This window comes from Petromyzon marinus, chromosome 1, assembly GCF_048934315.1.
Source record: "Petromyzon marinus isolate PM22_M1 ecotype Great Lakes invasive population chromosome 1, UKy_Petmar_22M1.pri1.0, whole genome shotgun sequence".
Lineage (NCBI taxonomy): Eukaryota > Metazoa > Chordata > Hyperoartia > Petromyzontiformes > Petromyzontidae > Petromyzon > Petromyzon marinus.
The window spans coordinates 25205600-25230318 of record NC_133667.1 but is presented as its reverse complement, the minus strand read 5'-3'; the positions used below and the strand labels follow the sequence as shown (position 1 = coordinate 25230318).

Here is a 24719-nt window from a genome sequence, read left to right as displayed (position 1 = left end):
AAAAAAGGCTGTTCGTTTTATGGGTTGCTCCTTCCTTGACGGCATCATCACCATCAGTTTTTATTTATCAAGTGCCAATAAACTGTTATACGTCTTAGGAGTGGCAAAAAATATATTTCACAGGACTGGTGTACCATTATAACCATACAAAAAAAGCAAGAGTAAAAAATATATTAAGTAACATAATGTGTGCCAGCTAATCGAACCACAGATGAATGTACAAAGTGAAATGTTTCATGAAGTAATTCAAAACCTCCGTAAAATAATTATTAAAACAGAAAGTTACACGTGTGTGCTGCCATACTTGTCTTCCAACGTGTCATGTTTACGACAGAATTTCCTCCTCTAGGTCATACGCATTTTTATTAAATACGTTTAACAGAGAACCACAAAATGGAAGTTGTTCTGGCATCCTCAATATATTAATACATTCCACACAGTTTGAAGACAGCTGCTGGGAATCACCAAACACACGATTCTGTCTTTAATTGCCCAGCCTGAGCGCATGCAAACAGAGGGCAGCTGGTGAAAGGGGCAGAGAATGCTGGCACCGGATCAAGCGGCTCCTCACCGTGTATCGCGTCGTGGTCACCGGTCCAATCTCCTGCATGGAGGGAGCGCCGCCACCACCTCCTCCTCCGCTGCTGTTGCTGAATTCCTCCTCATCCTCCTTCTCCTCATTGCTGCTGTCGTTGTTGGCATTGTCATTGTTGTTGTTGTTGTTGCTGTGGCCGGGCCGGGCCTTCAGTAGCAGCACGTAGTGCAGCACAGGGTCAACATTGCCCGAGTCCCACGTGAGGGTGATACTCGTGGCCGTGGTCTCCGTGACGAGGGGAGTCCCGGGAGGCCGTGGTAAGGCTGTGCATTGTAGAGTTAACGAATTACGTTCGAGATTAGCAAATGACAAATTACTGCATTGTGAAAACCATAGGCAGTGATGAAAAGGAAACTGGCACTATTTGGACACATGTGGAGGATGAACAACAGGAAAATTAAAAGCACAATATTTCAAAATATTTATTTATATTGAAAAAATTCAATGAGTTATAAAGCTCTTTTTCAGAGATGTCCAGTCAGGGTGGGTAAGAACATTACAATAACAACCAATAAAAAAAAACACGATCGGAGTGCAAAGTACATACAAATACAACACTAAACCATCCCCATCTACCAGACAAAGCTCACTGAGGTATTACCTTATTTTTCAAAAGCAACCTGGCCACAAATGATCGCTCAACCAAGTGGCTTATCATTTGGACATTTATAGCAGCAAAAAATCATCTAAGTAGTCTAAACGTATGTTTCGACATGTGAGAGGGAAGAAGCAGAGGAACCAGAGAAAAACTCCACGCAACCATGGGGAGCGAGATACGCAAACTCCAAATATACAGGTGTCACGGTCGGAAAAATGTAAGGACCAGGAAACAGATGAAAAGCCTAACAGAAAATGGCTTGATGACATAAGAGATCGGTGCCAGAAAGATGTTGCACTACTTGAGCATACTGGCACAGGACAGAGGAAAGTGGAAACAAATGACGAAGTGTGCAGTGCACACCCACAGGCTATCTGCCCATGGATCGTGATGATGACGATGCTGATGAAAACCACATTGCAACATCACCCCGTGTCATTGGAAACTCATGGTCACTCGCAGGCTGGTGCTGCGTTCACCTTGAACGGCACAGGGACAGCTGCCATTAGGGAGTCCTCTAGGCTAAAAAACAAAATACAGCGTGCCATTGGAATAATTGAGAGGATATGTGATCCAAGGTGCTTTGAGTTGCTGAGGCATATAGACCTATGAATGCAAATCATTATCATTTGCAAAGTGTGTCTTTGAAATACCAAGCTAATTCCATGAAGACAAAGATACCCAATTACAGATTGCAATTTTTGTCGAGTATTCAACATTTCATATTATATTAAAACACAAATAGTGTGTGATAAAGGCATACATAACTTTAAAATTACAAGCAATATAATAAATTGCTTTGGTCTAAACGGGCGGTGGAGCAGCGGTGCAGTGAGGGTTACAATACAGGACTGGGACTGCCTGGAACGTCACATTACGCGGTGGGGAGACGCAGCTATCAAAGAGTCGCATTGCTTTGCACGCTGTGTAACTATAAGCTTCGGGGGTTGCAATTATGAATTATTAGTAAAAAAAATTCTGCGGTACACCTAAACACATCCGGTGTATGCGGGGAAGGGTATATCTGCTCGTGTTATTCCGAGGAGGGTCTGTAAGTGATAGAACAAGTTAGCAAGTCAGTCAATTAAGGGAGCGAACAATCTGTTCAGGGATTCGAATCGACCAAGAGCTGTGCTCAAAGAAACAGGCAAATGCACATACTAATGGAGAGACGTCAGGTGTATGCGTGCACACATTCTACACGGGTGCGCCAATGAGGCTGGAGCGCAGCATAACGTTATTTTATTCGAGGTGGTATATTTTGTTACAATTTGTTCAGGGGTTTTGTCATTTTAAAGAATGCGGGTGAAGTGTCCTTAGACAACCAAATATTTCCCAGCCAATTCAATAAGTCATTTGACTTAAAACTTTCGTGACTGCAGGAATTCATATTCTATTGTTCTTTCGGTAAAGTCACGTAGATAGAAAAAATAATAACAATAAAATAATACAAATAAAAATGAAAAGAAAGTGAATAAAAAAATAATACAAATATCACGACGTTTCGATTGCAACACAAGCGGTCGTCATCAGGAACAGGGAGGTTAGCCTCTGAGGGCAAGCTGTTTATAAAGGTTTAGAGATGGGCGGGGCAGCTAATGTTAATGTAGGAGAGGGCTCCAACACCGGCAGTAGGTCTACACCAATCAAAGAGCTGTTTATAAGACCTGATGACGGACGCTTGTGTTGCGCCCGAAACGTCGTGATTTATTTTATACCTACATGACTTTACCGAAAGAAACAAAGAGTATGGATTCCTGCAGTCACGAAAGCTTCAAATCAAGACTGTTTATAAAGGTTTAGAGATGGGCGGGGCAGCCAATGTTAATGTGGAAGGCTCTGACATCGGCAGTAGGTCTACACCAATCAAAGCATACAATATGAATTCAATAAGTAGCCTATAAGATATCCTTAACAATATATTTTATTTACCAAGTAAAACCCACTGGGCTATTAGCTCTTCTTCAGAAGTGACCTGGCCTCACATGATAACTCATCGAAGTGGATTATCATGTGTGGGAATTCTTAGTAGCAGCCAAATAATCTAAATGCATGTTTTTAAATGTGGAAGGCAAAATCGAAGGACCACCATGCAAACTCCAAATATACAATAGGCATCGTCAGCGTCAGGATCAAACCCAGCACATCCTACATAGCAATCAAAAGGAGATAACATCTCGGCACATGGCACCCCAAGAGACACAATACACCTGCTTCGTGTATGTTAGAGTATTATGCGTTATGTAGTGTGTATAGTATGTGCATGTAATAAATATGTAATGCATTGAGCTGTCTTTTTAGGAAAACAGGTCTCTGAATGTGTACATGTTTTATGCCGCTTCATGCTTAAATATTGTTCAGCATGCCTCACTACAGTTCGCTATAGGGTATGCTTCAGAATTGCGCTGCTGCTGCTGCGTATCCTCACCCTTCACGGCTACCTGCACCACGGCCTCGATGACTCCCAGCGAGGACATGGCCACACACGTGTAGTTGTTGCTGCTCCTCACGTCCGTGAGCTGCAGCATGTTCAGTCCGATAGGCATCTCATCGGCTGGGGTCAGAGCCTGCGGCAAGTCAGGCAGAAGTTTGGGAACATACAATGGGAGTGATTTGCCCTCTCACCACATATTTTTGAAAGGAGACAAGATACGTTTTGCTCTCCCCATCCCAAAAATGGGCTTCATGGGCTGCTTACCTACCAACTCGTGGCTGCTTACCTACCAACTTGAAAACTAATTCCATGTGACCACGACTATATCCACAACCGCCTCCACAACCAGTGGTTTAATGATCCAACCTCCCTCTGTGATTAGACAAACTGCCGCGATTCAGGGTCCTGAGCTGCTTTAAGAACCAATAATTTATTTGAAACTATGATAAATGTAGCAACCCCGAGTAACTGCAGAGTTCAATGTGAACCCATTATAACATATATACATTTTAATAAATAAAACATTTATTCATACATGAGCTTGGGAATCAATGTTAATCAATTAATTTATGCATTATTCTTATTTTGTATGGCAAGGTGAAATTTGCAACATTATTTGTGTACATCAAGGTTATTAAGCCATTCAATAGCCTACATGGAGGCTTGGTGGACATGTTATTAAACCCTTACCACAACCAACCTTTTTTTTATTAAACTAAATTTTTTTATTTTCGCAGGTCAGGCCCACTGAACTATATAGCTTTTTTTAAGAAGCGACCTGGCCACAAATGATGGCTCAACGAAGATGGCTCAACGAAGTGGAGGGAAAAACCATAGGACCCGGAGGAAAATCCACGCGACCACGGGGAGAACATGCAAACTCCAAATATGCAGGCATTAGGGTTGGGATTGAACCCACAACCTCCTGTATACCACGCAAGGTAGTTAATATCTCACCACTGCAAGATATTAACGACCACCGCCACCACAACCATCAATAACACTATAACAAACAAAACCATTACGACCAATTACCATGTTTACTATCACCACAACCATCACCACGATACCCATCACAATCAAAATCAGCACCATCACTGGCACCATCACCTATACAGGCCAGATCACTGAGTTCAAGTCCCTTCAAAAGCCTTTACCCCCAACTTCAAATCATTGCTATGCCTCTGAAATCAGCATCAATGTCGAGTCAAGAGATTATCACAGCCAATACCATTGGTACCAACGTATGTTGGCATTGTTTCTTTCCTTCTGCCAAATATTACAATTGTTGCACAGTTAACACCTGATATTAAAAGTTGTAACATCACTGCCACCATATGCCTCTAGGTTTTCTCCTTGTTGCACAGCTGACATATCCTTCAAGGACCACTTTTACAATGCTATTCCGATCACCCGTTGGTGGTGGACACACACAGACCACCCAATGGTCACTGACATCTGGGTGCCACTCCAATGCCTGTCTCAATGTCCTGCCCTCTTTAATTTTGCACGTGTGCCTAACCAATGGCAACCTCCTCTTGCTGATTACATCTAGAATTCTTCCTGCTGCATACTATTCCCAGATTCCAGGTTGTTTACTTTATCCTGCCATGAAAATCACATTATCCTCTGCATTTGACTACATGTGCAGTGTCGGTGCGTCTCTTCTTCGTTCTCTTGCTCGACGCTCGAGGCTTGTGTGTGCGTGCGGGTGGCGTGCGTCGCACACACACTCAGTCGGAGACGAGGTGGTCGCAGGAGGCACCGTCCTCTCCTTTCATTGTTGTTGAGTTCACGCCACTACTCGGACCCCCCCTCTCTCTCTCACGACCATGCTGCCGCACGACACGTCCCAGACACGACCCTGCCCGCGTTACACCGACGGCGTCGACCGGGACAGCAAACTACTGTCCGGCCGCGCAATGATCGGGCAAAGGCGGCAGCAACGGGGGCGGCGACAACAGCGACGACGAGACGAGTCCAACCCCAGAACCGGCAGCCCGGAGCTCTCGCTCTCCGCTGCTTATATTCCCCTCGGTGCGGCTTGGCTGCACCTTAGCCGCGCCTCCCTTCTCAAACCCCCCAGAGGGTTCCAGGGGCTTCCCCACGAGGTCGACCATGACCCTTGCCCCAGTTCCTCCACCCTGACAGCACACCGCGTATATGCTAAGTGGCGTGTGCGCTAAGTGCCCACCTGCAGCTGCTGTACAACAGTCAACGATATGTCACTACACATGCAATAACCAGAAATTCCTTATTTTAGTTGTTGCATTCGAGTCCCGTTTTCTGACCCATAATGCAACACATGTAAATATATTTACACATTTACAAACGTAGGTTATCAATATGCTGTTGTAGTGAACTTCTAGTAAATAAAAGATCCTGACGTTTCAGCTAAAGAGCACTATTGTTTTTAACTAACCTGTTATTTAATATACAAATATAGACAGTGTACATAAGACTCTGATCACAAAACCCAGTCTCCTGGAGCTGAGACTGATTTCAAAACCCAGTCACCTGGAGTCAAGTATTGTGGGACCCAGGCTGCCTCACCTGCGTGCCAAGCATCCACTTGACGAAGGGCATGGGGGAGCCCATGGCCACACAGGTGATGTTGATGCTACCGCCAGGCACCACCTCCTGGTTGGTTGGGACGATGGTGAAGCGAGGGGGGATGGTTCGCACTGCACGACACATGCACAGAACACTGTGGGTACATGGCACACATGTCTACATACAGGAGACGTACATGCACAAACAGGAGACACGTACGGGAGACATATGCATGCACATACCAGGGCACACACATGCTGGATATGCACAAACTAATACACATACAGGGCACACACATATACAGAAAACACAAGAGAGAAGACAGGTTTGTATCCATGCATGTACAGGAGACACAAACACGAGACGAACACATACAGGCATGGGAGACATACGCATACTTACATTTGTGAGACAAACACATAGGCACACACATATAGGATACAACGGGTACATACTTACAGTGTACAGATGCCAGAAAACTGTTTAACCGTGACCCAATTATCCGCAAAACCCGATTCTCTATTCAAAATATCTGGCCATCCAAATATCCAAGCACTGCATGCAATGCAAGTGCTGCTGCAGGTGGGAAATTGCTTTCGAGGGATGGGTATGAGAAGGGGAGCTCGCTTGCCATCCTGTTAGCAGAGACTGCGTAGGACTGGTGCCTGAGGGGCAAGCACGTGATGATCGCGACCTCGTTCCGTGACGTAAACCTTCGTCACAGAACGACCTCGAGGGTCCCCACGGCCTTGCCTGCTGCCCGCGCCCCAATTGGTTAGCTTTGTCACATGCCACAGGTGGGCAGGGCTCTTCCAAATATCCACACTCGGGATCACGAATAAGCCGAGTTATTTGGCAAAATTCTTCCAATTATCCGGGATCTAGACCATAGATAAGTGAAATCATTCGGCAAATTCTTATAATTATCCGGAGAAATCCACGGCCCCTGGATAAAAGTCAATGCCCAGTTGGAACCATGGATATTAGGAACCGGGTACCTGTTCTCCCGTTTACCCCAGATAAAGAGTTTGACTGTTTATGCAATACACATACACACACATATACAAGACACATGGGGCCAGAAACAGAATGGGTTGAAGAAAATTCACAATTTTGTATTCATATGTATGCAAGCATACTCAAACAATGCATACTTACACACAGATTAATGCACAAACGTGCACACAAGCACAAACACGGAGGCTCTCATACATACACAGACACACATACACAGGAGCAAGCATTTTCAAATGTAGAAGCAAATGCACACACACAAAGCATGCACAAATATGAATACTATATGTAAGCACATTTTAATATACACACACGTTAACCCAATGCATTAAAATACATTTACGCGTGCATTCACATTGACACGTATTAGTAAAACATTATCAAATGCATGCACATGCAATTTTATGCAGATGACACATATGACATCAATGTGCATAACCCTATGTATTATTAACATGCTCCCACACACATACGCACACACACACGTAAACTCACACGGGCACGCACACACAAACGTACACGCGTACAGAAACAGGCACACACAATAGGCGCAAGCATAGACACACACAAACATGTACAAAACAGACAAAGCGTTTCCATTTAGACTTATAAACCCTTGGGACAAGTGGTGTTAGTGAGCACCTGTTAAGTCCATTGGTGGTGTTGCCAGCACCACAACTGGTCGTTTTCATCTCCCCAGTGTTAATATTTATACATCGCATCAAGTACTTATTTAAGGCTGAGGTTCAGACACCCCTTGCCATTCACGTTATTCATGGCTGGGAATTAGACTCAAGTCACTAGATTTGTAGTGCATTGCGCTAACCATTACACCAAAGATGAAGATCACCTGTATAGCCTTAAAATACTGTTTGGGCAAGTGCTGTTAGCGAGCACCTATGCAGGCCGACACAGCACACGAGGGAGGTGGGTGGCTAGTTCCACGCCCGTTTGCCTCTGTCTCACGAGTGGCAATATTTACACACCGCACCAGATAAACATTTTAGGCTGAGTCGATCTAGGGGAAGCCTAGAACCAGTTAATCAATTTATGACCGGTGTTGGTCATGAGCGGGAATCGAACTCCGGGCACATTCACACACATACATAGACAGAAACTAGGAGACACCCAGCTGTGTGTTTGTGTGTGTGGGAACCTGCATTCAAAGCAAAGTAATTAAGTCACACAATCACAAACACATGTTCGCATTCACATACATGCGAACAAATTAACTGAAGGCAGTGGAAAAACCAAGCCACTTTTCTGTGACCAAGAGTCTTGATTGAGATGTGGCTCTAGGAGACTGGGTTTCAGGATTAGAGTGTTGATTGAATCTGGAGCCTTCATTGAATCTCATCCTAAGACCCGGTTTCCTGCAGCTGAATTTCAATGAAGATTCCAATCCCGATATGCGTTTTTCTGGAGCCGAGTCTCAATCAAGACATAAAATGGCCAGGCTAGGAGTGTCTTCTTTTAATAATGCACATGTGCGTATGCACGTGCGCTCTCTTGCATGTGATTCAGTGCACACAGATCTCACTGTTGATGCATAGCAGCGTGCATATGCATCAAATGCACACATCAGTGTGCACGCACATCACAATGCTATGCCGTATACACTTCAATAAGTGCATATCAATATGTATGTATGTGTGCACGCACACACACATACATGTGGACCACATTGTGATACACAGGCAGTCACTTAATTGGTTTCCAATTAGAGGTAGGAGAAATTACTCCGCTTAGAAAAATATATATTAAAGATAAATCTGTTCTTCTTTTTCACTGCATCCTAAAGACAAAAGCAAATACATAAATTAAGGACATGTAAGATGATGTGCTGCTCTTGAGTGGGATAATGGCTTTAATGAAATAACCATCACCTCTTCGGGCAAAACATAGAATTGGAAACTCAATGATAGTGACCTGAATACATGCAAGCACATATTATAATCATGTAACTAATTGTAAATTATAAACAGTCAGAAAGTCAATTGCTTCCTGCTCAAACGAGTTGTGGGGCCAGCACTCATCTCCATTGGCGACCCTGAATCAGCAGTGACAATTTCACATTCCTATGGCAGGGGTCAGTCCCTCTAATAGAACCACTGTTGACTTCCCCAAACAGTCATAGCATTTACATGCTGAATATGAACACATATCTATATTACATAAGTACAAATACACAAATAACATACAATGTTTGGCAGTGCTAATGAGTGATTATTTAGCTCTGTGCTATCTGTCAAAAGTATCCTTTAAGGGTGTATCTTACAGTGCCAATTAGTATTATGGTAAATGGAAAACTTAATGTATGTTATTTGCGTGCAATATAAAGATGTAAATTAAACGCTGTGTGATATCAGAATCGCATTCGTATTAATGTGATCATTTAAAATCAAGTCAAAGTGTCTACCCTCCTCAAATAATCCATGGGCGGTGTTCATCGATGCTGGTGGCCACGGGCTAGAGGGTAGTCATAACGCATGCCCATGACGGGGACCAGGCTATAAATAAGACAAATACTGCTGACTTACCAAAAAACGGTGCTAATCGTTCTATTGACCGCAGAAGGATTATTGTGAGTAAAGGGTCATATAGCAAGCAGCAAAAAACAATCGCTAACCTGTGCTCTTGATGCCAAAAGGAGAAAAAAAACCCAAATAGGAAGAATGTGCTTTGATTTTAAACAATGGTGTACCATGCGTTGTATCACATAAACATCTTTAATGTGTAATGGATGTATCTATGAGACCCTTTTGTCAGTATCAAGATATTGTATGATAACCGCTTAACATGAGTTATTAATGCTTTGGTGTTTGCATTATCCTTGTACTGTTGCACGCTTTGGCAGCCTTTGGTCTCACACTGGTGAGACAAAGCCATAAAAGAGGCGATCTCTGGTGAAGGCCAATCAGTTTCAAGGACAGTGCATATATTATCAAAGTGTATTTGTTTGCACTTTTTCCCACAAGAAGTGTGGTTAGTGCAGACTAGATGCCTTATAATAGGTGTCTATTTGGTGTTTGAACATCTTAACACCTGTATTCTTGCCGGAAACGTAACGGATGACTGAAACATAATTTTAGATAATTATTGTAGTTTATGATGGCACTATAGTACATAACACGGTTTTTCACTTCCCTTCCATAGAATGTTGTGTGCTGCACTTGTTCCCCGTGGGAACTCATTACGTATTTAGGCCTTAAGTTTTAACAAACCAAAAAGTCTAGGTTGTTAACTGAAAAGGAAGAGTACAGAGCATTTGCACAACTTGTCCAAATGCACCCGTTGTTATCCACGCTGAATTATGCATTAGCCCCTTCGTAATATTGCTCACAGTCGACTGTGTTCCTAGGTACTATTAATTAGGCCCTTTCCCACCACTGTAAACCTAATAATGACAACTGTGAACTGTCGATAATTTGTCACTCACTAATAATTATAATAATTTATAATTATTAAAAAAGCATTAATAATAAGCATGAATTATTCATGCTTATTTAATGTGTACTGTAAATGTGTTCACTGTATGTCATTCATTTTTATGTGTATGCATGTTGAACTTTTTTCGCACCGTATGTAGCCAACCTTGCTAATCCGAGCCGAAAAATGCACACAAGCATAGCGTCAGAATAACAGGGCTGTACAATGGTGCTTAAGTATTGCTCTGCAGTTATTGCAAGTGCAATCTGTTCCTTCACACAAAAATGTTCCCTTGAAAGGGCATGGTGCACCACTGCTTCTAGAGTTCTCCATTCAACGTATAAATGTTGTCTCAAAATGACTAAACAGCAAAAATCCTCCATGACAAATAAAGCACAGAGGAAACAAGGTATTGGGCCATTCCAATGACAAATCAGCAAAAGGCTCACACAGGAATAAAAAACCCCCAGCAACATTGATACCACCACTAAAAAGTGTTTACTCACAAACCCAGCAGGCCCTACATTTATCCACTTACAAAATGTCAAAGGTATGTATTGGTCCTGTGAGTTTTTATGCCAATTTGATACCATAGGGTGAGGCCTAAATGTTTTAATGTCCAGTTCACACTACGCATTGAGAATTGGGACGGTGGTATGGGTCCCGCAGATGTCAGCAGCAGATGTTGGTCAAATAAGTGGGGGAAGAAGACAAGAGTGAAGCAATGAGCAAAGGGAAGTCTGCGATGGCAGTCTTATAATAGTTCAGTATGACGAGACCTATGTTGAGCACAATTCACAATAAATGTAATCTGCTGTATTCTCGTGTAATTTTGTCCTGTGTATAAAGTCCAAACGTCTCCCTGCTCCAGTCAGCAAAGGGCAGCACCCATCTCCACTGGTGGCCATGGGCTAATGGTAAAAATTCCACATCCCTATAGTGGGGATCAGTTCCTCCAAGCACTGGAATGTAAAAAAATAACAACACCTTGAATGCCATTGCATTGATTTAGGGTAATTTATACTCTTCATGTTCACATATTTACAGTAAGTAAAGTAAACATCGGAATGCTTGTCCACAAACCTCCTAATATTGTATTATTTTGCTTTGTATACGGGCAGGGCATGCAGTAAAGTCAAAGGCAACAGCAAGCTTGCACTTACAACACATGCTCAGATTACAAACAACACATGCATTACCGACACATGCACAGCAGACGAGACACGTGCAGTTGTTCGGACGGGCAAACGACGGTCGGAAATTTTTAATTAGATTGTTTTTATAAAATAACTCCACTTCTCCCTATGTCAGAACCGTGTGTTGGGATGATGATCATGATGAGAAAGTGATGAAATAAGGAAGGGGGAGGTGTTTGCTTTTCAATATAGACAGTCTCCGGTTTATGAAGGTCCGATTTACTACAATCCACATTTATGACGTTAATATGCCACCATGGATCGATTTGCGACGCAGAAATTTGATTTACGACGCATCTTCCGACATGACTCTGAACACATTTGAACAGAGTCAGTCTGGTTTCGATGTGACTTGGCGTGAAGCTTTTGTTACTCTCAAGTGTTTTTGTGCATTTTTACCTTTTAAACCCTGTTAAATATGGCTGATGAAATAAAAACGCACCGGGACGTGATGCTTTTACTGTTTCTACTGTCTATGGGAAAATAGGGTCCGATTTACGACGGAGTTTCCAGGAACTCATTGTATCGTAAAAATGGGAACCGCCTGTATTCAAATTCTCTAAATTATATTTAGATTGCACTATTGGCATCGTATTGTAATGAGACTATAACATTTCCATTTGGAAATTTGCTGAAATATGTTTTTAACATCACCTCAAGTCAGAGAACTGCCAAGACATTTCAGTTCAAAGAATTACAAATCTACAATAGGAACACAGATTTGTTTTATTCCCGGCATAGGTTGTTTCTCACTTGGCAGTCATACTTTAACCAGGCTCAGATCATCAACTAATTACACTTGAAAACCCAGTTTCATCATAGGTGGTTAAACCCAGATTCAAAACCAGGATCTCAGTGATGCTGGCCCAGTGTCTATATCACATGCATTACGGACACATTGAGCCACCCAGCTACCTCCGAACCTGCGATTGTTGTGTATGCTGCTGAAAGTATGTAATGACATGAACAATGTTCAAACAATTTGCAAAGTCACTTTGTAGTTTTTGTTTCTTAAAAAAACCCACCAAAGTCATTATGAACACCAGTTAAGTCCCTACTTCATATACACATTACATAATACATAAAAAATGCAAATTGGCCCCACATTTCAATGCAGGAGATTTCTAATGTAGTTTGGAAATTCAACAAGGTTTCTCAATATAGGACTCAGAATACTGCATAAACGTTCCTATTCACTAGGTGTGCAATTAATTGGCTGAATTCCAATAAGGAAAGAGAGTGATTTTGCAAGCTGTTTTGTTCGTTAATTTGAACTCTGATTCATACATACACACAGCTTTACAGGCACCAAGCGCTGTTTGCGAGCACCTTTAAAGGCCAGAATGGGGCACGAGGAGTTAGTGTTGCAAATTTTATGACTGGCCACCTCTGTCTCCCCATTGGCTGATGTTAACACACTGCTGCAAATACTCAGTTGACCTAGGAGAGGCCCAGGACAGGTTCAGATAACACTTGCCACTGATATTATCCATGGCCGGGAATCGAACCTTGGTCGGCGGGTTCGTGACAGTGCACGAACCACTGTGCCAACGCTCCCCATACCCACAATATATCCACAGGCACACAGGAATATTCACACTATGTAGGTGGCATTAGTAGATGGATGAAGTGCAGCGATGTAAACGTTACCCCGTGTCATATAGAGATTTTAAAAAAATTGCCCATGTACGGAGGAAATTCTCGCTCACATGCACATCCCAACACATGCATTCAGCGTAACTTACACACCCACCACTGCTGTCCTTGTCATTACACCGGTAATGTGTCTGCTCAATAAGTAAGCGGTTGTGTTTTATATTTAGGCATGCACATGCAACAACATTCACCGTCAAACGACCGACAATCAAAACGATCCTTGATTAAATTTTATTGAATTTAATATTTGTATTTCAAGAGTTTTTTTTATTTGATGGAATTGTAAATTTAAACGGCGATCCCGCGGAGACCTCGTGAAATCAATAAAACTATTTTTTTTAAATGTATGTTCACCGACTGAAATTCGGCCAGAAGATCGTATGATGCATTTAGGAGGGGGGGGGGGTACCCAAACGAAACCAGGCACTACACTAAACACACAGACACTGACCTTTTCGGAGTCCTGAAGGGAGATGAGGGGAGAGGTGGTGGTGGTGTTGTGGTTAGCGTTTTTATGACATGGAATGGGAGGAGGAAAAAAAACCAGGGAAATGCAGAGAACGCAGGGGGAGAGGGAGGGATGGGAGCATTCGGGGAGGTCAGGGAAAGGGGTTGAAAAGAACAACATCGAGGGAAAACATAGAGAGTAAAAAATGCCAGCATTCAAACGCATTAAGATACAGCGCGATTCGGAAAATGACTCGGGGATCTGTGAAATTAAAGGCTGCCTCGAGTTACTGTGGAATCCTGACACCATGCATGTGAAGACACAACGACCTCCTTTACAGATGAAATTGAGAAAATAAACGGCTCTTATCTTTTAGATACATACCTAGGGTGTGTGTCCCGTGTTCTCAGAGACAAGTTTCAAGCTTCGTTTGTGAGAAAAACGAATTTAAAATTAAAGTCAATCGCATATATTTCAATACGTCCCTTTATTGACATCACAAGAGCATTCAAATAGTTGTTTGCACGAAAATTCATGCTCCTGTCAGTTAGGAACACAAAACTAAGGTATGTATCTCAAATATAAGAGTTGTTTGTTTATTAGGTTCCATCTTCCATGAGAGGTTTGTTATGTTTAGGCAAAGCCAATTTATCTAACAGGCATCAGAGCCTCTTTAAGATAACTTCATGTGAAGCAACAGCCCTGGAAGATGACGCCACAGACCCCACTATAATAGAAGCCACTTCAATATTGTAATAGGCCTCTCTAAGCCAACACGAAATGGCGATCATAATAAGAGTGGTGCACCGTGTGTCAATAAACCCATACTCAATTGTTTTATGTATATGAGCTGGCCTCAGCACAAATAAGTGAGAAAACCAATCTGTGATGTGTTATTTTCGAAAATGTTACTGTCATTGATTCATGGGATTAGATATTAAACTCACTACACATGACGACCTGCTTTTATCGCAGGTGGGTGGAGACCGAGATCCAATCCGTGATCTCAACGATGCCAGCTCAGTGTCTCCAACACAGCTAATATGAAACCTTGAGCACAGGCATAGAAAGACACTCGGCTCCAGGGTTTGATCTGATACCTCAATGGTGCTGACTTTGTATGGAGTGAGTGACTCGCAGAAATAAACACGTTTTTATAAGTAACATTTAAATTAACCACCACTTGTGCCCTTTGTTTAAGTAGGTGAGAGCTGATTGAGATTGACTGCGACACTGTGGTTATTTTTCAAGGAAATTTGACGACTGGGCTGTGATGTCACCCATGGCTCGCCTGTTTATCGCGAATAATGTCACAGGGTTTTAAACATCCACTTTACAGCAGATGACACATTGATTTAAAATAGCGAGTCAAGGTTAAGTCCAACCGGTGCAACCTGAGCCAGCGATTCCTAAGTTGAGGGAAATTCATTCCCAAGGATAACCATTGTTGACTTCCAACAAGGTCGTACTCATTTTGTTGACCTTTGGAGGCATGATATGCTAAGTCAACCCCCATCGGATGTTGGTTGATCTTGCAACTTTATTCATGCGCGTGAACCGCAGCGCCACAAGATAATTGGAAAACACGTGGTAAAATATTATGTTGTAAATATGTTGCATACAATGTTATTGCATTTAATAAAAACAATTTCATATTCACTATTTCATATGTACCTCTAAGTCACTGTAATACTGTACCGTATATTAAAATACCTAATGAAAGTCAAGGTGTCAAGTAAGAGCTCAAAGTAGGTAATATTTTTTAAATCTAATTAAGATATTAATCTCAAATTATTATATATGTAAAAATATTCCTTTTCAACATATGAAACCTTTAATTATAACCCACGGTCAATGAGTGAAAATGGCCAATCAATAATTAACGAGTCAGATCATAGCTCAGGTTATACCTTAACAAAATATGTATTTATGATTTATCAGCAGTTAAAAATTTCAACGTTAAAACTTAACAGTTTATTTGTTTTGATTGAAAGCTTTCGTGACTGCAGGGATTCATATTCTTGGTTCTTTCGGTAAAGTCACGTAGAAGGGGAAATATTACGTTGTAAATATGTTGCATAATAATTTTATTGTTTCGCTTCTACGTGACTTTACCGAAAGAACCAAGAATATAAATTTTGATTTAAAGCTTTCGTGACTGCAGTAATTCATATTCTTAGTTTTTTCGGTAAAGTCACGTTGAAGAGAAACAACAAAATAAAAATATATATAAAACAATAAAAAATTCTCACGACGTTTCGACCATAACTCAAACGGTCATCATCAGGTGTGTTGGTTTGCATAAAATTCTCACGACGTTTCGACCATAACTCAAACGGTCATCATCAGGTGTGTTGGTTTGCAGTTATGGTCGAAACGTCGTGAGAATTTTTTATTGTTTTATATATATATTTTGTTATTTTGTTGTTTCTCTTCAACGTGACTTTACCGAAAAAACTAAGAATAACCAAGAATATAGTTTATTTGTTCACAAATTAGCTCAACATTCTCTCATACGATTAACAAAAAATCCAACAAACAAATGGCTCTTATATTGTAGATACACACCTTGAATGTGTGTCCTAGGCTGTCCAAAATTAGCTTGAAGCTTCATTCGTGAGAAAAAAAGACTTTCAAGTTGTGGTCAAGCACATCATCATAACACTCTCGTGACATGATTTCACAATCAAATCATGTTCCTGACCATAATTTTTAAGTCCTTATACTCATTTACGGAGCTTTAAACTCATCTTGGACAGTTCAGGACACAGAACCTGGGTACATATCAAAAATGGAATAGCCTTTTGTTCCTTGGATAGCATCTTCCTTTATATAAATTATTATTGTTTCGCAAACTCCGTGCAAATTTAAAAGTGCCTGAGCTGAGGCCTAAAGCAAGGGCAAATTTCCTAGTTTGGCCATGAAACCTAGGAGGAAGCTTGGTTGGGCAGACAAACGAAGCGAGCCCTAGAGACCCCATATGACTAAGCCAAAAGCTTAATAACATCACGATGGGGTGAGGAGACAGCGTCATCCTGGCACAGACACAATCGACCTATCACTCGGTTAAGCATTCGTACCTTTAACGAAGAGCTTGGCTGGCGCAGAGAAGCGTGTACCCACACTGTTTGTAGCCACACACTCGTATTTGCCTTGGTCCGAATCCTGGCTGTTCTCAATTTGTAGGGCCCCTGCAGTTACAGGGATGGCAAGATGAGGGATTAATAATGATTGCGATGCAGTAATTATAATCATGATATGGGAAAGGTCCCAAAACAACGCTGATTTTAAGACTCAAGCCTCCTGAAGTGGAGTCTCAAAAGGTGCCAGTTGACCTCAAGTTGAAAATAAAAACGATCTTCGGGCCTTCCATTGACAAGGAAGATATAAATGGGAATCACATCGTGACATCAGCCTTACCTCGTATTGGAGTACTGCCTGTGAGAGACAGAGAAACAGGGAGAGGAGAGAGAAAAAAGGGAATGGGGAAGATATGTTGAGAGGAAACACAAAACCACACAATGGTTACATAATTTACTCACAGGCCACATGTATCAACAAGCTAATGTACCACAGCAAAGTGGATCATTTACAAAATTAACACAGGAATTGAGTATCATGTGAGAACTCAATTACTTTCAACAAGCAAAACTAATTTTATTCTAATAGGCGACAGTCTACTGTGACATTAAAAATATTTTCCTCTCTTATCCCTAAAACATACTATATTATGTGGGTGACATTTTGTCACGAGATGAAGACATTGCCATTTAGAACCCTCACTAACAGCAGTAACATCACACGATGATGGAGAATGGCTTCTGCTTGATGACTCCCACAGAACTACGGTACGTAATTATTTATAAAGTTCATATTTTAACTATTGCTTTTTGGGTCTTTTGACAATTTCTGTTCAATTGAGCTGTTGACATCTCGTGTGTTTGGACAAAGCATTCATTCATAAATACTGCAGAGTAATGCAACCCCGTGTGTTAAGAGAACGAGCACATAGAAAGAGATTCCATCGAACAAGTAACTTTTTTAAACATACGAAACAATGAAGGGCAATTTCTCACAAGTCCTGCTACAAATGTATAATTGACTGCATGCATTAGTATTGCTATTCATGAAATACTATTGTCGATGAATGAGAAAGCAGAGGTGAAGTGAGTAAAGGAGGGAGGGGAGAAGAGGAGAGCATGAGATTGAGTGCAACGCCGAGTGGGGAGAGAATGAAGGCAGAGCTGAGAAAGAGTGAATGAGAGGTGGAGGCAGAATTGGAGAATGAGTAGCAAACAGGATTTTACCATACTATTTAGCCGAAATCAGACAATACATATTCTTGCAACAATGTTGCTGTATGTGTTGCTCCATTTGTCATGTGCTGCGACACGGGCGAAACAAAAGTTGCACAAGTGTCTGCAACTCACAGGCATGTTTCTGAAAATCATTTTGAAAATGCAATTCATCACTGGAGCGATGCTACTTGAGCACACTCCTGACTATGCTTTCAAAGTCTCTTTCCACAAAAATGACATTCAGAAGCTTGCTCCTCAATGTGATTTTAATGATGTGTTGAAAAGTATTGGAGGGATTGTGAATTTAACGTATTTTTTTTCTCAACAAAGAACTCATGTCAGTCAGCCCAGAATACACAGCATAGGTGTGTAATTATTGCAGAAAAATGTGTTTATTTTCTTGGTTATTTCGGTAAAGTTCCATCTGTAAAAGATGTGGTTACAGACATACAGTACCCGGGCGTCTACAAACTAAGTTGCCTCTGTGGTAGCAGTTACATTGTAGAAACCAAACGACATGTCTCAGACTGCATCCGTGAACATAAAACAGACTTGAAACACGGTAGAACGAACACCTCAGCCGTGGAAGATCACTGTTATAATTCAGTGGGCTCACATGACATCGACTTCTCCAAGACGGAGGTCTCTCTGCAAGCCATCCGGCTGCCATGAGAGATTCATTCATGAGGCCATCCACATATACAAACACAGAGACAATTTCAACCGAGAAGATGGATTCTGGCTTAGTAATCATTGGAAAGACGTGATAAACCATTTCGGTTCTTGATTTATTGTATTTTACGGTGACTTTCAGACCACAGTCCATTCGCTGGCACTGCCTCTTAGTACCTTTCACACGACGGTCAATGGTATGGTTTATAGCATATTGTATAGTAATAAATAGTATAACAGTGTAATGTTTAACATAATTCAAAAGGCAATAAATACTGTAATATCGTAATTGTATAGTGAATATACAGCAGTGTGGTATCCAGTAGGGTTGTTAGAATAATACATAGTGTAATATTACAAGTCTAATATTTTTATAGTCTAAAGTATAGGGTAGTGTATAGTAACGCATTGTATAATTCAAGGGTGGGGTTTGTCTATGGCAGTGTATATTACGGTGTATAGTCGTGTAATGTAGAAAAAAGTTTAATTGGAGGCATATCAATATAGTGTATAATGTTAAAGCTTACATTGGGCTGTGTATACGATATTATACAATGTAGTTTAGATTGGAAGGTATAACATTGCAATGTATAGTAGTCTAGTTTATAACATAGTTGTAACGCAACACAGGACAGAGCAGCGCATCGTGGCTGTTTCTCTCTCTCCCCCCTCCTCCGTTCCGAGCATAGATGGACTCGTCCGTCTGAACAAAGCTCGTCGCTTTCCGTGGTGCTAACGTTGAGGAAAAAAGAAACCGCCACTTTTTTCGACATAGAATTGTAATGTATAATGACTTATTGTTAGTAGCTCAGCTGATTGGAGAGTATATTGAGTTTATTGATAATATTGATGTAAATTTTGATTTAAAGCTTTCGTGACTGCAGTAATTCATATTCTTAGTTTTTTCGGTAAAGTCACGTTGAAGAGAAACAACAAAATAACAAAATATATATAAAACAATAAAAAATTCTCACGACGTTTCGACCATAACTCAAACGGTCATCATCACCTGATTTTATTGTTTTATATATATTTTGTTATTTTGTTGTTTCTCTTCAACGTGACTTTACCGAAAAAACTAAGAATATAATATTGATGTAGTTTATATTTTAGTTTTTTATCAGTTTACTATATGGTATTCATTATAGTGTAGTGTATACCCAGTTACTTTATGTTAATAGCTCAGCTTATTGGAGAATATATTGAGTACATTGATTATATTGATGTAGTTTATATTTAGTTCTTTCACATCGGTTTATTGTATGATATTTTGATTTAAAGCTTTCGTGACCGCAGTAATTCATATTCTTAGTTTTTTCGGTAAAGTCACGTTGAAGGGAAACAACAAAATAATAAAATATATATAAAACAATAAAAAATTCTCACGTTTCGACATAACCAAAATTTATTTATTTATAAATTTTATTTATTTATAAATAAATTTATAAATAAATGTGCCGTTTAAAAATAAATTTATGCAAACCAACACACCTGAAGACGACCGTTTGAGTTATGGTCGAAACGTCGTGAGAATTTTTTAATTGTTTTATATATATTTTATTATTTTGTTGTTTCCCTTCAACGTGACTTTACCGAAAAAAACTAAGAATATGAATATTATTGTATGATAGTTTGGTAGTTGCAGTTATTTAGCGTCAATATACTAAATGCCTCTGTTGATATGTAAACTCTGACTTTAACATAGCTATTTCCGTGACCAGTTACATGCTAATCCATCACACTAACATCATGCTAATCTCCCAGTTACATGCTAATTTCTGACTTTAACATCCTGCTAATCTATCACATTAACACAGCTATTTCAATGCTAAATTCTTCTGTTGATATGTAAACTCCTTTGTCAATCCGCTCTGCTCCTCCCACCCAGCTTAAAAGACGCTGCCAAGCTTAGCAGTGTTCATTGGAGCGCTGTCGTCCCGACAGTTCTGTTTCTTCACCTGAGGAAGGCTACTTGTGTTGTGGCCGAAACGTCGTGAGAATTGTATTTTATTATGTTTTATTTTTTATTATTTCCCTTCTACGTGACTTTACCGAAAGAACCAAGAAGATGATTCCCTGCAGTCACGAAAGCTTTAAATCGAAAAAGATGTTTGTTTTTAGAGTTGCATATTCCTTAATTTCAAAGAAAAAACACGTGTTTCTTAGTCTAAGCCAGACTAAGGCACATTCATGATACTGAAGAGCCTGAAATTCAAAAATGAAATCGAAGACATGTTTGAGATGTCTCAAATTCAGTGATAACTCCAAAGGCTCAAGGAGCCAAAGTAATGGGAATGGAAGAAGTCATTGATGCATTGACTAAAATATGTTCTTAAGCTCATGATATATGCGTTTAATTGTGTCTGAGAATCAATGATAAGCTCATGATTTCTGCGTTGAATTGTGTCTGAGGATCAATGATTCATGCACATTTTATGCAAATGTTTATTTAAGGCTGTTGAAGAAATGAAAGGGCATGGTACATATGTAACGGTACAGATTATACATACAAGACAGTGCTGAGAAAATAGTAAAAATTAAAACGACTGACACAGTACAGATGAGAATGTGCAGATGAGATGGTACAGACAAAAAAAGGCCTGATTCTGAAATCGAAAAGAGAGCCCTAATTGTGACATCGAATTTCAGGGAAGTGAAATGAGTGGTGAGTTACTCATTATAGGTCGAATGGAAACCCTGCAGCCACTATAGATTCTACCTGCGGCGCAATAGCAAAAACCTGTAATCTTGAATTGTGACACCAAATCATTACAATTTATAGAAGAGGGTGTGAATATTTACATAGCCATAAAATCTGGGACAATAATGATATTTAAAATTCTGTAGAATAGCCCGAGACTCAAACAGCCAAGCTATGGCACATGTTGGATCACTTTCAGTGTTTGAAATTCTAAGATTCAGAGAAACCCATCGATTAAGGACTTCAAACGCAAAATAATATGTATTTTCTATGCCCACAAACACATGCTCCCAGCCCGAAAGGCAATGCCTTTAAATATTTCACGTGCAGACACAGAAAAAATAATAAAATAAAAAAGAAAGCGATTGCCCTCTGTGTTTTATTATGATTTAAATTAACTATTAATGGTGTTGGACCACTGGCGATGAAATATACAAAAATAAAATCACAAAGCGGTGGCTGGATGGCGAGACTGGCTCGTAATGGCCATGTCGAAGCCACTGAACTGACACTTCTGAGGTCTTGGGTTCAACCCCTGGGTATGAGTCTCTTTCTCACTCAAAAGGTTTATCTGACATTCATACATTAAACACTTTCAGCCCTCGGAGCTGGATTTTGTGGAATTAAGAAAAAAATCTGCACAATGCCATTTTAATTCATTATTTTGCAATCACCGTCACTGTGGTCAGAGTACTGGACTCCAAGGTCACAAATATTAATCCTGGTTGGGAGAAAACACTGCTCAGCATTCCTCGAGGGTCAATAAACACAACTACCACTTGGAGGGAAGACAACAGTTGTCATCATCTGGAGAAAACGGTACCTGGTAAGAGAATGTGGCATTGTAACTTGTGGTTCAAGGCCACCAAAGGAGATTAGTATCAACTCACACTCACTAGAGCAGGGGGAAAGTCTGGATTTGACTTGTGACTGTGCTGGAACTAATTCACTACACTTCAGAACTCAGTTTCAAGGTGGCCAGTGGGCTCAGAGGTCAGAGATTCAAGTTTACACCTTTGTGATATCGTGGGTATGAATCGGGTTAGCCACACATAATATCAGCCCTATTCCCCAATGACAGTACCAACAAAACGCATCATATTAAATTAGTATAAAACTAATTGCTTTATTTGAGCTTTGAGACTTCAAAAAATTCAGTTTGACATGTGACAATCGTTGCAGTGCATTAAAAGGTATGCCTCTAGGGTGGACAATTAGGTCTACTGAAGTGTCCCCAGATGTAATTCAATGGTTTATCTACCAGGGCTGTTCTCCAACACAGGGACATGTATTGCTAGCTGCAAATGTTTAAATGTAAATGTTTTGTATCGATAGCATGACTTCAATACAACTGGGAAAATAAAGAACAAACAGCTCAGTTTAATCATGTGTGGCTAAAACAAGGTGTTCATTCCAAGGTACAGAAGCAATCTCAACGTCTCCAGGCCATTGTGAACCTCCTACAAGAGTCACCCAGTCGTAAGACTTCAAGCCAGGACACCAGAGTTGTTGCCTCATTGTCTCCTAGAGCAATTGTGAAGCTAACTTATTGAACCTGACTGCCAATGTGAACTCCCAGAGAGAAGCACCGTCTCGATGATCAGTTCCAGAATCTGAGTGGTATTTGCTCAAAGTTTCTGCCATGGCCATTATGAACCACCCAGCTACACAGCCATATCGCAGGTGTGTGCGTGTGTGGTGTTGTGTTGTGACAGGGTGTGAGAAGACGGCCATGACATCGTGGCTGTTTTATTCATGGGTTTTCTACTAACATTCACATCAGCAGAAGGGGTTTTTATATTATTGAATAGAAGCTGTCCACACACATGCACGTACACATATACGCATACATTTATGAACTCACTCTTTATACATGTGTAAAGACAGTACGGCTCCTCGTGGCCGTGGTTATTAATTGACAGGACGGGCACTGACAGGGTCGCGTAAGGATAGCACGGGACCTAAGTGGTCGTAAATAATAATTGAGACAGGGACAGACAGGCCCAGATGAGGTGAGAGAGTGTTCGGTAAAAGGGGCATGGCCGGGTCGAGGAGTGGATAAAAGCCGGTGTGGAACAGGACTCTGGGCTGCTGTGGGGGAATCAATAAACTGTCATCGCCGTCGTAGTCTTGGAGCAGGTCGTCTTCATCATCTTGGATCGGGCACCTTGTAGTCTTGGAGGCCAGAGTTAATATTGTTTCTGTGACTACTTCGCGTCCGCTCCTGTGTAGCCAGCCAACTACATAGGGAGCGCCGCGTAGAGTCACAGAAATGATCCAGCTGTATATAGTTAACTCGCGGTTACTCGTTAAATTATCAGTGAGTCGACGGACTTTATTCACATTAAATATACATATAACTGAACAAGACAGTGTCTCCGAGAGCTACATTACACATACATGCGTAGTGACATCGGGGATGTTACTGTATGGTGCCGGCCCAAGAGGGCCGTGGCGTGCGATGTCCCTACATCGCGGGCAGCACCGGGTGGGTTGCTGTGTGAGGTCGGGTGTAGTACCAGCCCTAGCGGGGCTTGTTGACCGCTGGGACAGCGCGGGCACCACGCATAGCGTGTAGTGCGGGCTCCCACAAGGGGGAGTGGGGGAGTGGGAGAGTGTCAGCCCAGGAGCAGGGTTGCCCCGGGCCATGGCACTCTGGTTGATCCCATAGACACGTGATCCGGAGTGTCCACAGAGAGGGCCCCAGGTGGGGGGGCTAAGGGGTGATCACGTGTCCGGGGAGAGCTCTCAAGAGGGATCGAGAACGCTCAAGAAGGCGGGCGGGGCCAAAGGCGGAGCGGCCCCGACCCGGGCGGGATATAAGGTGGGTCCCTGAGAGGGACCGGGGTCGCTGCATTCTACAAGCTGAAGCTCAACGTCTACAAGCTGGAAGCTCTACGTCCTACGAGGGACCCGAGTGAGGGTCTGACCCTTTGTAGCTGTAACTCCTATGTATAGAGTAGTTAGCTGGGTGGTCACCACCCTAGGCTGTATCTGGTGAAGAGGCAGTTACCCCTTTGCGTTAGCGGGTTGATGTTACAATAAAAGTGTTGCCTCTAAAGAACAAAGTCTGTGACTCAGTTGGACTCAATACACAAGCATGGTACTGTATATACGTATATACA

General features: G+C 41.4%; 1 protein-coding gene across 5 annotated transcripts in view; it reads right to left on the bottom strand.

Annotated features, from left to right (window-relative positions):
- Window positions 1-24719, bottom strand: part of LOC116938735 (receptor-type tyrosine-protein phosphatase S-like) — a 246293-nt gene that overhangs the window by 74532 nt on the left and 147042 nt on the right. For 4 of the 5 annotated variants that reach the window (XM_032946294.2, XM_032946285.2, XM_032946325.2 and 1 more), the window contains exons 7-12: window positions 17344-17361; window positions 17004-17114; window positions 13927-13938; window positions 6181-6311; window positions 3622-3760; window positions 572-858 (exon numbers count right to left, since the gene is read on the bottom strand). In XM_032946294.2, coding sequence (XP_032802185.2) covers window positions 572-858; window positions 3622-3760; window positions 6181-6311; window positions 13927-13938; window positions 17004-17114; window positions 17344-17361 — 698 coding nt within the window. The remainder of the gene's footprint in view (window positions 1-571; window positions 859-3621; window positions 3761-6180; window positions 6312-13926; window positions 13939-17003; window positions 17115-17343; window positions 17362-24719) is intronic. The other variant, XM_032946314.2, reaches the window with a different exon arrangement.